At 36.8% G+C, this 15,096-nt stretch overlaps 2 protein-coding genes across 2 annotated transcripts; both read right to left on the bottom strand.

Annotated features, from left to right (window-relative positions):
* Positions 1 to 157: 157 nt before the first annotated feature.
* Positions 158 to 1,954, bottom strand: LOC137389577 (protein trunk-like). Its single transcript, XM_068075625.1, has 4 exons — positions 1,750 to 1,954; positions 1,063 to 1,221; positions 793 to 952; positions 158 to 603 (listed from the first exon to the last, which is right to left on the bottom strand). Exons 1-4 carry the CDS (start codon positions 1,855 to 1,857, stop codon positions 158 to 160), a joined length of 873 nt encoding a protein of 290 aa, XP_067931726.1. The 5' UTR covers positions 1,858 to 1,954.
* Positions 1,955 to 3,184: 1,230 nt separating this feature from the next.
* LOC137389934 (ubiquitin-conjugating enzyme E2 G2-like) lies at positions 3,185 to 13,204 on the bottom strand. The gene is made up of 5 exons (XM_068076128.1): positions 13,065 to 13,204; positions 5,722 to 5,803; positions 5,470 to 5,588; positions 5,178 to 5,318; positions 3,185 to 4,168 (listed from the first exon to the last, which is right to left on the bottom strand). Exons 1-5 carry the CDS (start codon positions 13,105 to 13,107, stop codon positions 4,047 to 4,049), a joined length of 507 nt encoding a protein of 168 aa, XP_067932229.1. The 5' UTR covers positions 13,108 to 13,204; the 3' UTR covers positions 3,185 to 4,046.
* Between the last annotated feature and the right edge of the window lie 1,892 nt (positions 13,205 to 15,096).

The following is a 15,096-nucleotide window of genomic DNA, read 5'->3' as shown; positions in this document are numbered from 1 at the left end:
CCGAGTTTATTATGTAAATAGTATTTTGTTTCTTTTTATACTGTACATAATATATACATATAAAAGGTTTATGTATAATTATGCTGGGAGTTCATAGGCGGATCATTATGTCTCAACACATTGATGGCACCAAATAAATGGAAATAAATTTGGGCATTTAGTGTTCCACACATTCGCAACAAAATGTCACTGCTCTTTCTTCAAAAATCCACTCTTGGCCTGTTTCACTATCCTTGCAGCTATCTCTAGCTCTTTTCAACACATTCACGGTAAATGCCTTAGGCCTGCACTTAAAGTGCCCAAACCAGCAGTTGTCCCTCGTGCATTGAACATTTCTCAAAAACCTTGGATAGTAGTTAGAACCCAAATCTGTCCACACAATCTCAGCCTCACATTTCCATGGCAGAGTGTTTGCCTCTCCAACAACATTTCTCGCGAGTCGGAGAAGCTTGGCTGCGTTGTCAGATAGTGTGTGGACCACCTCTTGATACCAAGAAATATCCAAATAGAAATCATGTGGTAGATCCCTCCGGAAATCTGCTTCAACATGAAAGGGCACAACTCTCACAGCTGTTGCACCCGAGCCATCGGCCATCCTCTCTCCTAAAATGACAAAAGCGATTGTAAATTTCTGTTGATTAGATTAGGCAACCAGCCGTTCTTAATACAGAAGAGGGAGTGGGGTGGGAGTGGCATGGGAGATAAGTGGGAGTGGCATGGGAGATAAGTGGGAGTGGCATGGGAGATAAGCTCTGATAAGGGCTACTACTCATTTCTTGATTATATATTTACCTGTAGCTGCGTCTGCCTCAGTGTTTGCAGTTTCTTCTTCCACTTCTACAGGTTTGTCTACTGACATGTATCGACCGTTAAATGCTGGCCCGAGCAGATCTTTAAGGTCTACTTCTGATCTTTCTTCACATCCTTCTTTCCTAGAAACTCGATCTTTTTTCTATCAACAAAATAAAAGTGTATTCATTCCATCTTTTCAATGTGCAACGCTTCAAGTATAAAAACTAACAAAAGAACCCAGACAGCAAACTCGTGCCAGTTTATAGTCACCTTATTCCTGTCTTTTCTTCTTCTGTGTTTCTCTTTGTCACTTTCGTCTGAACCAATAAGAACAGACGCATTTAATGAAGCATCGGCCATCATTATATTCTCTACTGGAACTGTTGTGCTGTACATTTGACTAGGTCTGTTTTTAACTGGTTCTGACTTCTATAACAGGAACAGCATTGAAAGTAACTTTTGGGTTAACATACACAAGCATTGGAAATTATAATTTTAGCTAGGTGTTGTTCTGAAGTGAACACTAAAAGTTTTCCTGTTGTGCTACGATATTGACAGGTTACTTTTGCTTTGTGCAAGAGCAGTTAACATTGGTGCAGCCTTCATGTTTATATTTCACAGACAGGCATGTAGAGATTATCAACCTTTTCTTCACATGCACCTGTTAGTCTTAGCTGCTGCTACCAAACTAAGTTTTACAGTTTACAGACTATAAGTAAACTACTAGAGGCCTTGTAGTCATACAAACATGTATCATCATAGATCAAATAGAACACAAAAGTCAGAGTTTTTAGCTGGTTGTAACATCATGGATAAAATGAAATACACAAGTACTAGTCTCTACTGGTTGCATCGTTGTAGATGAAGCAGAACACACCAGCCCGGCATCACATAATAAACTCGATTGAGAATAGGATATTATCGATTAAAAGTTGTAGCCTAGTAACCGTGACTCACCTGTGGAGGCTCGTCTGAAGATCCTGAGAGTGTCCCACTGAATACGCTGACAGTTACTGAGAGGTAAAGACAGCAAGCTAGTATTCCATATGTACGACAGTGTAACATACTACACGCAAGCTCTGCATTATGAGAAATTGAGAGACCAGAGCTCTTCCCTGTCCACTCTCATCAGACTCACTAACTCAGAACATCTCAAATTAAGTCTTATGGGCTTAAAATACTTCACTTGTATTGATGTTAAGTGGAGTACACAAAGACCTGAGACAGAGCTGCAGTCTAAATGGCTACACATACATGGCACAACAAAGGAACAATGCCTAATTACTCTAAGAAATGGAGTTTGAGTTTGACATATCTTCTCCACTGCAGCTCAATTCTGTTTGATAAATTAACATAACACATTACAAATTTATCCTGTTTCAGAATATGTAGGGCCTGTGTAAATGTGCAGAAAACCAATATCGGTATGGGATATAAGTGTAGGCCAATAACCATCAAGTGTTACATATGTGAGCCAATACCATCAACTGTTATAAATGTGGACAAGTACACTCAAGTGTTACAAATGTCAGCCTATGCCATCGAGTGACATAAATGTGACTTTTTCATAAGTTTATGATTGTTTAATATCTTACATGGCTAAAATGCATCAGAGAAGACTAGAGGGCAAGCAAAACTTATCAATCACGCGGCAGCAACTTGGAAACTCTTGATCTACCTGATTGTCTATAATTCAATTGAGACTTGCAGAGACTGCAAGTAAACAAAATCACAAATGAAAAACAGAGGCTCATCAAAAAGCACTGATTATGGTATAATTGTTTTTACTAGTTGAGGAGCGGCTATGCACGCAGTATGTTTACCTCATACTACTGCTGATCATTATCGGTACAGCCTGAGAGAGAGTTTGTACCACTGTAATATCAATAGATCTGTTTAATATGCCAATAACACATGCATTCTTAAAATAATATTTTAATGAGTCTTTGACCATTGGCTGCAGTAAAGGCTTCCTTGATGCTGAAAATTAAAATAAGGCTTGCTTAAACTAAAATATTTGCTTATTAGATACGCGTACATAGCATCAATTTGCATAGGTGTGCTTGTGCTAGATTTAGCTCTGCAGTCATCTAGTATATAGTCGAACCAAGACAAACTATATATAGCAAGACAAACTATATATAGCAAGGCAAACTATATATAGCAAGATAAACTATATATAGCAAGACAAATCATATATAGCAAGACAAACTATTTCAAGTTAGTCTTGGAGTCTTTACAGTCTTCTTTGGTTCACTCTAAAGACAAACCAGAACATCGCAAGCCAGACCTATTTCTCCTTGCTTCTACTACTAGCCTGTTCACCTATAATGGCATGTTCAAAATTTTAGTCTTTCATCACCAAATAAAGGCCAGTCTCAGACATAATGACTTGTTTGCGATTTACTACTTCTGAAACTGCATTTAGGTAGCTGCACAATTTTGGGAAAACTCCACAAAAATGTAGTGACTAGCCATTTCTTTACTAAATAGTGCATTCACTCTCTTGAGGCATACAAACTTATGACGTTCTTTACAGTGTATTATGATGGAGTGTATGTTTAAACAACGCACTGTGTCTGAGCATACATACTCTGTAAAATGATATTAAATTACAGGTCTAAAGAATGCTGTCAGTGTACCCTCCACACGGCTGCAACGATAAGAGCGATAACCGGAAGCTACTATAATAAAATTACAGCGATCTGTTGACAACAGTAAATAGTTCAATACGAGTAGAATAGAGTTTGTGAGCAGAATTAAAAATATTTCTTCAAGACTAGAACATGCATTGATTTTAACTAATGAAGGTTTGAATAAGGACCAGTTTAGCATGAGTAAAAGTAAAATATTGGTTATCCAAGGATACGAAACACACTCTAAAAGTTTTACCGTATACCAGAAGCAAGCAAAATGCTTCTCTGAGCAACAGGTGAACATATGAGCTTCTCCGAACACTTCCTGAGCATTATCAGGAATAGAACCCCTTACATTACTTGCTATGTTATTGATTCAGAACAGCACTAATGGTGCTTACAGCATGCGACAGTTAAATATAAATGAGAGAAAGCAAACACATCAAGTAAAAGGAAAGTCTGCAGAGCTTATACTCGGTCACAAATCAGGGATTTTCAGAGACTTATACTCAGTAACAAATCAGGGATTTCCAGAGACTTATACTCGGTCACAAATCAAGGATTTCCAGAGACTTATACTCGGTCAAAAATCAGAGATTTCCAGAGACTTATACTCGGTCACAAATCAGGGATTCCCAGCGACTTCCTAACAGACCTTTGAGCACATTCTATAAAGCGAGGCTTGTCATCACGCCAACATTTTGCAGCGTCGACATTTGCAGCACTTTCATCATTTGGCTCTGCAACACAATTAATTAATACAAGGTATGCTTTACAGCATTTACAAACAATTGGTACTGCCGGTAGCTGCTTGAGATTATGACAACACACTAAATTTTATTAACAAATTGGATTATTTGATACTTTGGTAAAAAATTTTTATAAGCGTTTCCCTTGGCCTGATTCAAGGTCAAACCAAGCTCATCATTAAATTCTGTGAATTGTGGTACAGCTACACGATGCAAAGGAATCAGGGTTTATGCCCTCATTTTCATTCTGTTTTATTAGCTCCAATTCAAGTTGAAGAATGGATAGTAATCATAAACATTTAGCTATTTGCTATGAGCACAGATGATATGAAAAGATATTCTAGATAGCTAGGCCCAGTAGAGACCTCGCAGGTAGTTCACACTTATTCTAAATAGCTAGGTTCAGTAGAGACCTCGCAGGTAGTTCACACTTATTCTAGATAGCTAAGTTCAGTAGAGACCTCGCAGGTAGTTCACACTTATTCTAAATAGCTAGGCTCAGTAGAGACCTCGCAGGTAGTTCACACTTATTCTAGATAGCTAGGCTCAGTAGAGACCTCGCAGGTAGTTCACACTTTAAATTATCAATCTTGATCAAACGACAAGCCTCAAAAATCTAACACACATGTTTTATGCAGCTTAATAATAAAATTAAAAGCTGGTGAGCTTATCCCTAACAAATACCTTTGATCCAAGTTAGGTATATAGAGAAGCATACAATATAGATTGTATAAGAAAGCAGCAAAAGAGTTGCCCGCTCCCAATTAATATCTGCAATGAGTAGAAAACTCCCTTCTTGACTAACAACAGTCATGCAACAAGTGGCTTAGGAAATATTTTCAGTTGATTGGGTGCCCAGAGCGGTCTATATAACAGCAATAATTGCGGTTAGGAGCTAACTATGGCTAATAGAAACAGAAATTACCACCTCATAGTTACGCCATTAAAACAACTAGTGAGTAAGTTCATAGCAGCGCAGAAGAGATACATGTTTGCTCACCAGCAAGCATGCTCACAACAGAAAGTAGAATTTTCTCAACACTCTGTACGGGACTCCATCTCTCTGAGCTACTTTCATATCCCGTTGGATCATCACCAGGCGTGTGGAGTATAGATATGCAAACCCTTCCATCAGTGTAGACTAAAAGAATAGACAGGACATTTACACAGATTTAGGCCGCTATACTAAGGCTAAATCTGAGTATAAAACATAAAATTACCAATCTATGATATGTGGAGACAAAAACCATCATTATACAAATTACTGTAAAATGATTTATAGAATGCCTTACTATTAGGGTGAAAAAGGTCGCAAGTAAATTTCATCTTTGGAGGGTTAAGTGGATAGTCAGAGGGAAACAAGAGCCGTGCAGGAAACACCCCTCCATCAAAGATTGTTCCTTCTGGCCCGCTAGGTTAAAACAATCATATTATATTAGAAAACTAAAAGTTGAGAGCATTGGAATAAATAACATTTTCAACAGCTTCAGCCATGAAACCCAACTGCTAAGAACTGTGACAATAACTATATAGCATTAACATACGCGATATAAGCTTCCCATTCAAAGAAGTTATCCTCGTCTAATGGACCAGCAATTATTCCCTCAGGTGGATTTAATGTCAACTCTACAAGCAACGGTTTAATATTCACAAGTTATAAAAACTTACAAAAATTACAAGAATTGTAATAAGTAAAATTAAAGTATGAAAAATTGAGTTTAAAAAAAAGTTTATTTGCTCAATCCAGATCGGAATCCAATTGAACAGGCAAAGTAGGCTAGCACAATGAGCCACTGTAGATGGCTGCTTCATGCTCATGGTCTGCAAAAATAACAAGTTAGAAATTGAGTGCATTTTCATATCTCATGGCCTAAAATTGTTCTACTGTTAGCTAAATAATGAATTCCTGATGAAACGTTTGCTAATCACAACTTGAGTTGAATCAGTGCTTTCAGAGCACAGAATAAATAAAGATAACCTATTAATAAAACAATTATATATCAATATCTGTCATTTTAAGATGCCAGTTGTCAGTTTTTAGCATTCCGATGCTCTAAAGTTAATGCTGTGAAACTTTACAAAAAGTATTTATTTGAAAGCAAATTTTTTAATTTTGCACGAATCTTTGATTTGAGCTATTGACACACAGAATGTGCATTGTAGTGAAGACCTACCAAAGTTCATCTGGCTTATTTCTGGTAACAAGCTTATATTGCATTCAGTTGCATCTGCCCTCTTCTCACTTACTGACACTTAAGCTACAGTAGACTAGAAATTTCACTGTCATACAGCCCACGACCAAAGTGATATTGGAAAAACGAAAGGGTACTGATGGTTGAGAAATGCAATATTAGCAGTCAAATGGCATTGCAGTGCAATAGGATAACTGCAATGGTAGCTGTAATGTACTGGGTGATATTATATACAACAAACAGCAATAATGAAAGGAAAAGATTATATGTTTATATCTCTCCCCTGCAATAAAAGAAATGCAATATTGGCCAATATTAGAAGTAAAATGCACTGATATTATTAAAATAACCAATATTATTAATATAGTAATAATAGAAAACCAATGCACAATTTTGTTTACATTTCAAAACGTCATAGCTAACAATATTAAGAAGTTGTAATATTTATATAGATTTTTAGAAAATCTATTTAGCAAAACTATTTAGAAAAAATAATAACAGTAACATACTGCCCATCATCGATGTTGTTAGTGTGACTATAACACTTCAAGTCATCCAAACTTATAATTAAATATTGTAATAATCTACTAAGAATCGTTAGAAAAAATATCATCGTCATTTCCTTTACTTACACTGCTTTGAACATCAGTTAGAATACCAAAGTATTCAAAAGTTTCCAGAATGTCAGTTTGAAATCGGCAAAAAAGAAACGATTTCAGTACTTCTACGTTAATTACAGAAACCTTCGGCAATTCACCAATACTATAGACTGGTGAAATGTGTACGTTATTCTTCCGTGAAATACGCACGACTTAATGGTTCAATTCTCTGTCGCTCGGCGTTTCGTTAGCCGGTCTTAACTTTGATAATAGCAAGGCTTGGCAAGTTTTAATAACGATTTTCGGCCAAACTAATCTGTCTATTTGTGTATAATCCGATCAGATGGGTAAGGTTTAGGAATATGTCGACAATTTTCAAAGACTTGGTAACATATTTAGATATGTTCTTATGTGCTTTGTATCGTTATTATACTTAAACGACTCTACACAAAAATGGTTAAATTTGTTGATGAGATTTCTGTACAGGGGTTTGCGACGTTGTTGATGAATAATTTTCGTGAGTTGTGTGCACATGCATTTATCATAAAACTCTCAAACATTCGCTCCGCTCGCTTGGTCGTGGAAATATGTACATTACAGTGAAGGGCATTGAAAAGGGTATACTCATGGCGAGGAATGTTTTAAGATTACAGCTTAAAATAACCAGCTGTACAACTTTTGCATGCTTGACAGCACTAATGAAATATAGTCATATTTTACAAACAATGCCGTTTTATATTGAAAATGGTCTTCTATCAAGTTTTACATCAATTAATGAAATTAAATTTTGATTATGATGACAAAAAATTCATACTAATGTGCTGCGTAATAGCGTAAAACCTCTAATTGAACGCCACCTTTATTTGAAGGCCACCTCCAATTGACCGCCACTCTGTGTGAAGGGTTGAAAAGTAGACAGCCACCTCCATTTGACCACCACTTTTACATTATTTGATCTTTACGAGCCCATATCAACTGATCAGGAGGAAAGTGTCCACAAAATCGTATTAATACTAAATCTTTTGTATCAATAACAATTAATTATCTCGTTGTCCAATTCCAAGACTTTTCGTTTCTTTCGTTAAAACTTTAAAAGCAACATCATAGAAATAATCAATAACGGTCTCAGACTAGTAGTAGCTCTGTGTTTAACGTGTTTACGAATATAAAAAACCGGCTTAAATTTACGATGGTAGACAAACTTTCAAAGCAACGCTATAGAAATAATCACTGTCTCAAGCTAATAGTAGTTACTTGTTTAACACGGTCCCAATACTTCGAAATACATGTATATAAATACAAAAAACGTTTAACTTTACAATGGTAGAAGGAACTTTAAAAGCAACGCCATAAAATAACTATCAACTGTCTCAGGCTAATAAGAATTCCTTGTTTAACACAATCCTAATACTTTGAAGAGCATGCATATAAAAGCCGGTTTGCAAGTTTTGGACCAAAGGTTACGTTTAGTGAGCGAACTTTTATGTGTTGCATTGGTGCTAAATACAGAACGTTTTTCTCGCTAAAAATTGTTTGGATGCTAATATCGACTGGTTCAGCAGTGCAGAAGAAGAGTTGAGGCCAGAAAATATTGTGGAAGGTATTGGACAACTAGAGGATGTTCGTTCCATCGAAAGCAACAATCAGAACGCAGCTATTCGAGCAAACGATGGAAATATTTTTGTTTTCAAAGCGTTAATTTGTGTTTCTGCATGTAATGCAAGTATGGTTCGATTATATCACTTGTTTATGAATATAGATTTGTATTATTTGATAGATTATTATTGTATAACTTATAAATATGCAGATTTATACCATGTTATTTAATAGCATTCTTGTGGCTATTTTAACACATCTTACAATGGATCGATACTCATAAATCCACTTCTATGGTACATCAAAAACTAGTTTTGGCAGCAAACTGGATCAAATATATCAGTGAGTGCAATGAGCCTGGATTCAACAATGTTAAATATGGATATAAAATAAAAATATTTCTTCAAATTTAGAATTAAATGAAAATTGAAAATGCCAACAAATTGCAAAGAAGGACACAGGCTATAATGTCATCGCAGATCAATTGCAAGCAAAGATATCAACTGGTAGAGATATCTCTCAGTTTCTTGATGCACATTTATTAAGAGATCTTTGACAAGTTGGAGGTAGGTTAGCACATTTGTTGCATACAAAAGGTTTAATATCGCTCCACCGGAAAAAGAGCAAAATATAGGTGACATTCGCTTCACCCGTAATAGGACTAAATTTATCTTCCGAAAATTCTGACGAGCCAGTTAAAAAACAGACCACCAGCCTCTATTTGAACGCCATCTCCAATTGACCGCCACTATAGGAGAGTTAGAAAATAGAGCGCCATGGCGTTCAATTAGAGGTTTTACGGTATTTACTTGCAAAGGTCACAGTGTTTTCCGATAGTGTTGTGGACCCAAGATACACAACATTAAGGTGACTCATGTTAAGGGTAAGAATAAAATTTCTGCTGACACATTGTCTAGATTAGGTGCAGATAAAAATTTACCCGTTGATGATAATGAAAATGAGGTCATTGCTTCTGTCGCATTGGCTGTAGATCTAGATGTGTTTAAAACTGTGTGTCACAGTGATAATTTCGTTCAAGCTCTTCAGAAAAGCAATCATGTCAGGGTGGAAGGTGCTGTATGTGCTAAAAAAGTCTCATCATCGGTTACGCGATGTGTTCTCTATGTCAGGTGATTTAGTTTTACGTGATGGTAGATTAGTAGTTCCGCAGTCTCTGCAGGCCAAGGCTGTTGCATGTGGTCATGAAGCACACCAAAGCGCAAACGGTATATTAGAGGTATATACCAGTGGAAAGGCATGGATAAACAAATCGAGCAATCTGTCCGTGATTGTGTTGTCTGTAGAAGTAATGATAACTCTTGTGTAGCGCGTAATGATCCTTTACAGCCAGTAAAGCTTCAGTCTAAAGTGTGGAAAAAGGTTGGTATAGACACAGTCGGTCCCTTTATAATTGCTCCACGCAATCAAAGATTTGCAGTGACTCTAGCAGGTTACAGGAGTAAGTGGCCGAAAGTATCATTTATGTCCAGTCCACATCTAAAAATACCCTATGCTTCGTAGAGGTACGGTAACTCTGATTCAGTCGTTAAGGTAACTTTGAAAAACTTGTCAGTGACAATGGCTCGTGCTCTGTGTCTCATGAGTTTGAGGAGTATCTAAAGTCTCAAAGTATAAAAACACTACTGTAGTTCAACATACTATCCAAGAACAAATGGTAAGGTCAAAAGGTTTAACAAGACGCTTAAACAAACAACTCATGATGCTGTTAGTGAAGGACAAAACTGGGATCATCCTGTGAGTTTACTCTTTCAGATTTATCAACCTCTCCGAAATGTACCACAGGACTCTCACCTAGTACACTTCAGCATTGCCGAGTTATGCGTACTGTTCGTGCTAGTTGAGAATACTGAGCAATTTGATGATAAAATTTATAAGTTCCAGTCTCGTTTAAAAGAGTGTTGATGACCGCCATTCAGCTGCTGATATGGGGTTTGAGATGGGTGATCAGGTATGAGTCCGCCAGTTTCATGCTGTAAAAGGAATGCCTTAGTTCTCGAGTTCTCCGACAGTTCAGAGTTGTGTGGCTTCCAACACCTATGTTCTCAGTGATGGTCAGTCAGTAAACCAGTCACACATGGCCTGAGCTCTTGATCAACCAGTGTGTCAGGGTAACCACACTCGTAACAGACCTGCCTATTTGAATGACTATGTGTATACATATCGGTTGATCATGTTTTTATTTCGAAATGTCATTGAAACAGACCAACTTCCGGACGTGGCTTCCTCCGGTGTTGTGCATAATACTTACAAGCAAATGCTCTGAATTATTTATTAATTTAACACATCCACAAATAACACTATGTGTCTAGCTAAAGAAGAAGGAAAAGTAATGTTCTGCGTAAATTAAGTTAGGGTTATTACCCCATTATTCTGTACATTGTACTTTGTTATGTGCCCAATGAATTGTAGGTGGTACTTCGTTTTAAGGGAGACGCGTTCTTGTTGTGTTCCCTCATAGATATAATTAACCTTAGATTGGCGAATAGCTATCATTACAATAGAGCAAAATGAGGCTACTGTTTTCATGACGTTATGTCACAGTGATGTGCATCACAGCAACAGAGCCTTCAGTTGAGTAATGAGTTTAGTAGTGAAAGCATGCTTGTCATACTGGTTTTTAAGTTATAAACGTAACAATAAGACCAAATTCTTGGTGAAATGTCATCAGAGGAGACTATAACACCTCAGGTATGTGAACCCACAATAAAAATTTCAAATACTTGGTAAACCTAACCTTTGCACATGTACTATATCATTGGTTCACTTTGAAAGAAATTACTGGAAACAAACTACTGTAAGTAGCAACTCAACTGAACTTGCTTGTCTTACCATGGTCTCATAACAACGAATGTACCTTTCTATGAATTTTCTGAATTGAAAGTGAAGTGAATGAATGCTTGGGAATACCAAATGATTTGAAAGAAATAATGTCTCGGCTGATTATAACAACACATATCAACAAACCTGTCTCTCAGCTGATAGGGTTGTAATCTAGCTTGGCATGATTGATCAAATGCTTTTTTGTCTCATTCCAAGTAATGTAAAGATATTCATTCTAGTACATGTATGTATTGTTAATGTTTAGGCTAAGAAAAAGTCAAGCCGCAGCTGGTGCTGTGCCTATGGATGTTCAAACAATCCTGAGAAACGCCCAGATCTGGCGTTTCAGCACTTTCCAAATGAGAAACAAGCTGAAACCTGTAAAGCTTGAGTAAAGGCGGTGCAAAAACAGAATTGGACACCAACATCAAGCTCTGTATTACGCAGTGGAAATTTTGAGAAAGACTGCTACAAAGTTCCACCAAGTATTGGAAAAAACCATTGCTAAAATCTGACGCAATACCTAAAATATTCAGTTTATCCAACCTACCTTCAGCCAAAAGCTGTGAAAAGATGGACACCAACCATAAGAACAGAAAGCCTGCCGAAACATGGTAGAAAATCTCAGACAGCAGCCAGCACCATAATATCTGACCCTGAAGAAACTACACCTGGTGCTACTACTGCCGCTTCAAAGCAGGAATTTAGTTCAACCAACCTTAGACAAAAACTATTTCGTCTAATTATTTTCAGTCATGTCTAATGGATGTTTAATAGTGGTCCAGCTTAACTGATTCTAAATCTCATTTGATTCATTAGTTTGTTATTAGCTTAATTTCTATTTGGTCACTCTTTGTATTATCAATATAATAGAAGCTTTCAAGTCATTGGTATTATTCATCACCATGTGTGTAAGATTCTTGCCTTTCTCATTCAAAGTCAGTTTTATATATTTTCAATGAAAGTTTTTAGTGTCAAGTCAATAAAAATTCATAGATCAGCTGATTCAATCTACACATCACCACGACATTGCGTCAAGCTATTTATACGTCTCTCTTATTTTCATATCTAGGGTTTATTATATCTATGTATTTCCTATTATAAAAATTACGAATGAGTTGCTTTGAAATAAACACGAGTTTGAGAATTACAACAGAATACAGTAACTTGATATATGTAATGCCAGCACACTAAACAGAGTACAAGTGTCACAAGTAAGCAAATTTTATGCTTGTTTCATTCAAGCGGTAGTCTCTTAAGCAAAATTCCATCAAATACTTGAACAATATTTGGCAGTAGAAAAGCTAACTAATCGATGACAACTTGACTCAAGACTTGATTACATGTATACTCTGTGCCTCTTGATGGCTTGCTCGAACAAAAATAGTTAAGAATGGGAACATATTTGTACATGTATGAATGAATGGTGAGCATACCTGCCAATTCTCACGCATTGGGCGTGAGACTCCCGCAATCACCCCAAAGAAAAAATGAAAATACGTGAGAAATGCGAGAGATTTTTGCCCCAATTTCCACAATTTTATATATACTATCATTGATACATCAATTGCCCCAAAACCAAATCTCAAGCATTGCCTCACTCTTGTGTTGGAATGCCTGATGGTGAGCTGCAAAAACCCACCGTGTTTAACTACTCACGTTTATATTCAGCCATTAATCTTTTTAATGAAGTCCCAGCCATTTTAAGTCGACAAATCCCCAGTTTTAAACTATAACTTCAATTTTAGGGCTGTGTACGCCGATTGCTTCAAGCGGATACTGAAAATCAGACGACGGCCTTCAAAAACAAAAATATTGTGTGGGACCATACAAATTAAAACGTGTACGTATAGTGATCAAAACCCGAGACCGCAGGCTATTTACTGTAGCGAGAGTTTGATGAGCCACGTGCAATCGAAAACCTCTAGTTTACAACATACCATAACCGTATAGTTTCACGTTAAGCTGCGTAGCTAATGATTAGTGCTGGGCACGAGTTCTTCTTGGTCAACGGGTTCAGACCCCCCCTTCTGTTCGGGTTTTTCGAGTATCGGTTAGCTAGTAGTGCTAGGCTCGGGTATTTCTTTGCCTACGGGTTTTTCGGGTATCGGGTTTGTTGATATGGATTTTATGTTTAAATTTTCTAAACAGATATATCTTCAAATTTACAAAGCAATTATATTTCTTTTCTATTTATTTATCATTTTTCAGTTTTCATTGACTGACATTCGTACTTGCAGCGTTAACAGGTGGATTGTTAAACAGTCAAGATAGTCTGGGGCTACAGGGCATTTTCGTGTCAACAGGTGGCAGAAGATAGGGTCTATGGTAGCTTAACACTTAAGCATGTTCTATGTACCTCTCTGACTTTTTGTAGATGGTGCTCCAAATATCCTAAAAAACTTTACATTATCGGCTTTTTCCGTTAGTAAGGCTTGTTGGCTTAGTATAACTTGGTTATAATGAATTATGTAATTCATAATAGCTAGCTGTGGTAATCAATTTAAACAGAGTTATTAAATTTTCACTGCTACTATCAACGCTGATAGCTGTTTCTAACAAGGCGATAGCGGAAACAGACTAAGGACCTATGTGTTATCGGTGATAGCGAACACGCGCCGTATTAAAAATGGCATGGATTTGTTTACGAAGCCGATTTGGCTAATTGCGCAAATAAAATTTGATGTAAGTTTGTTTGTTTGTGAATATTATTTATTGAGGTTTTCATGAGAAAATAGTATTTCTTCTCACCTTTTAATGACAAGTAATCACTGCTTGACTACAATATTTCTAGTAGGCATAGTAAATAAGGTATGATACATTTTATTCTATCTATTAAATTAAAGACTCGTTAAACCCCATTGTCATGCCTCCTTAGCAAAAATGACACAGAAATGCCCTATGGTCCCAGACTAAGAGCGCAGGGTGCAATAGACCGAGTTTTTGTTAACACTACCCGACGGATCCGTGTACCAAAACCCGAACTTGAAAGTCAAAACCCGAACCCGAAGGACCGGAATACCCGAAATCTCTATTACCCGATACTCGAGAGAAGATAAACCCGCGAGTTCAACGAGTATTACTACCCGTGCCCAGCACTAGTAGCTATACGGCTCTTCAACATACTACACGTACGTATACGTTGTATATGATGTATATTACCACCATTGAACTTAAAAATTTAAACTTAAAAAAAGTCACGTGATTGTCATTCCAGGGGTTTTAAGTTCAATGATTACCACTATCTACGTGTAATACTTATAATACGATTCGAGAAAAGATATACAGTACTGCGTTCAAAGACCTATGAACTATTAATTATTAACCTATTGAGTATAGTTAACAGGTCTATGACTGCGTTCGTCATTCGACACACACATTTGGGAATATCACAAGAGAAGATAATCATCCAAATACTGTAATATGGCAGGAGCTGATAAATCTTATTCGATGAAATTGTTACGACTGCTTATCCTACTTTGCATGTCCTCGCTTGTTCTAGCTTTGTTTTGACGTACATGCATAGCAGAGGGACTCAAGCAAGCCGGAGCAAATTGATTTCAGCACACATGTATATGAATGTAACAAAAATCATAAAATGGCTTTTAAATGAAATGCACTGTTACAGTACGTTTTTAGATAGGGATGTTGAGCTGTAAAAGAACAAATACTCAATGAACAGCATAATCTT

This window comes from Watersipora subatra, chromosome 3, assembly GCF_963576615.1.
Source record: "Watersipora subatra chromosome 3, tzWatSuba1.1, whole genome shotgun sequence".
Lineage (NCBI taxonomy): Eukaryota > Metazoa > Bryozoa > Gymnolaemata > Cheilostomatida > Watersiporidae > Watersipora > Watersipora subatra.
This window is presented reverse-complemented; position numbering and strand designations above follow the sequence as displayed.

What these genes read in the sequence shown, in the direction of transcription:
- LOC137389577 (XM_068075625.1), bottom strand. Translation starts at nt 1,857, where the DNA reads ATGTTACACTGTCGTACATATGGAATACTAGCTTGCTGTCTTTACCTC. An exon ending in CTTCAGACGAGCCTCCACAG is followed by an intron (nt 1,222 to 1,749) that starts GTGAGTCACGGT and finishes TTCCTGTTATAG; the next exon opens with AAGTCAGAACCAGTTAAAAA. An exon ending in GAAGAAAAGACAGGAATAAG is followed by an intron (nt 953 to 1,062) that starts GTGACTATAAAC and finishes TTTTGTTGATAG; the next exon opens with AAAAAAGATCGAGTTTCTAG.
- LOC137389934 (XM_068076128.1), bottom strand. Translation starts at nt 13,107, where the DNA reads ATGGCTGGGACTTCATTAAAAAGATTAATGGCTGAATATAAAC. An exon ending in ATTAATGGCTGAATATAAAC is followed by an intron (nt 5,804 to 13,064) that starts GTGAGTAGTTAA and finishes CGTTGCTTGTAG; the next exon opens with AGTTGACATTAAATCCACCT. An exon ending in CGACCTTTTTCACCCTAATA is followed by an intron (nt 5,319 to 5,469) that starts GTAAGGCATTCT and finishes CTATTCTTTTAG; the next exon opens with TCTACACTGATGGAAGGGTT.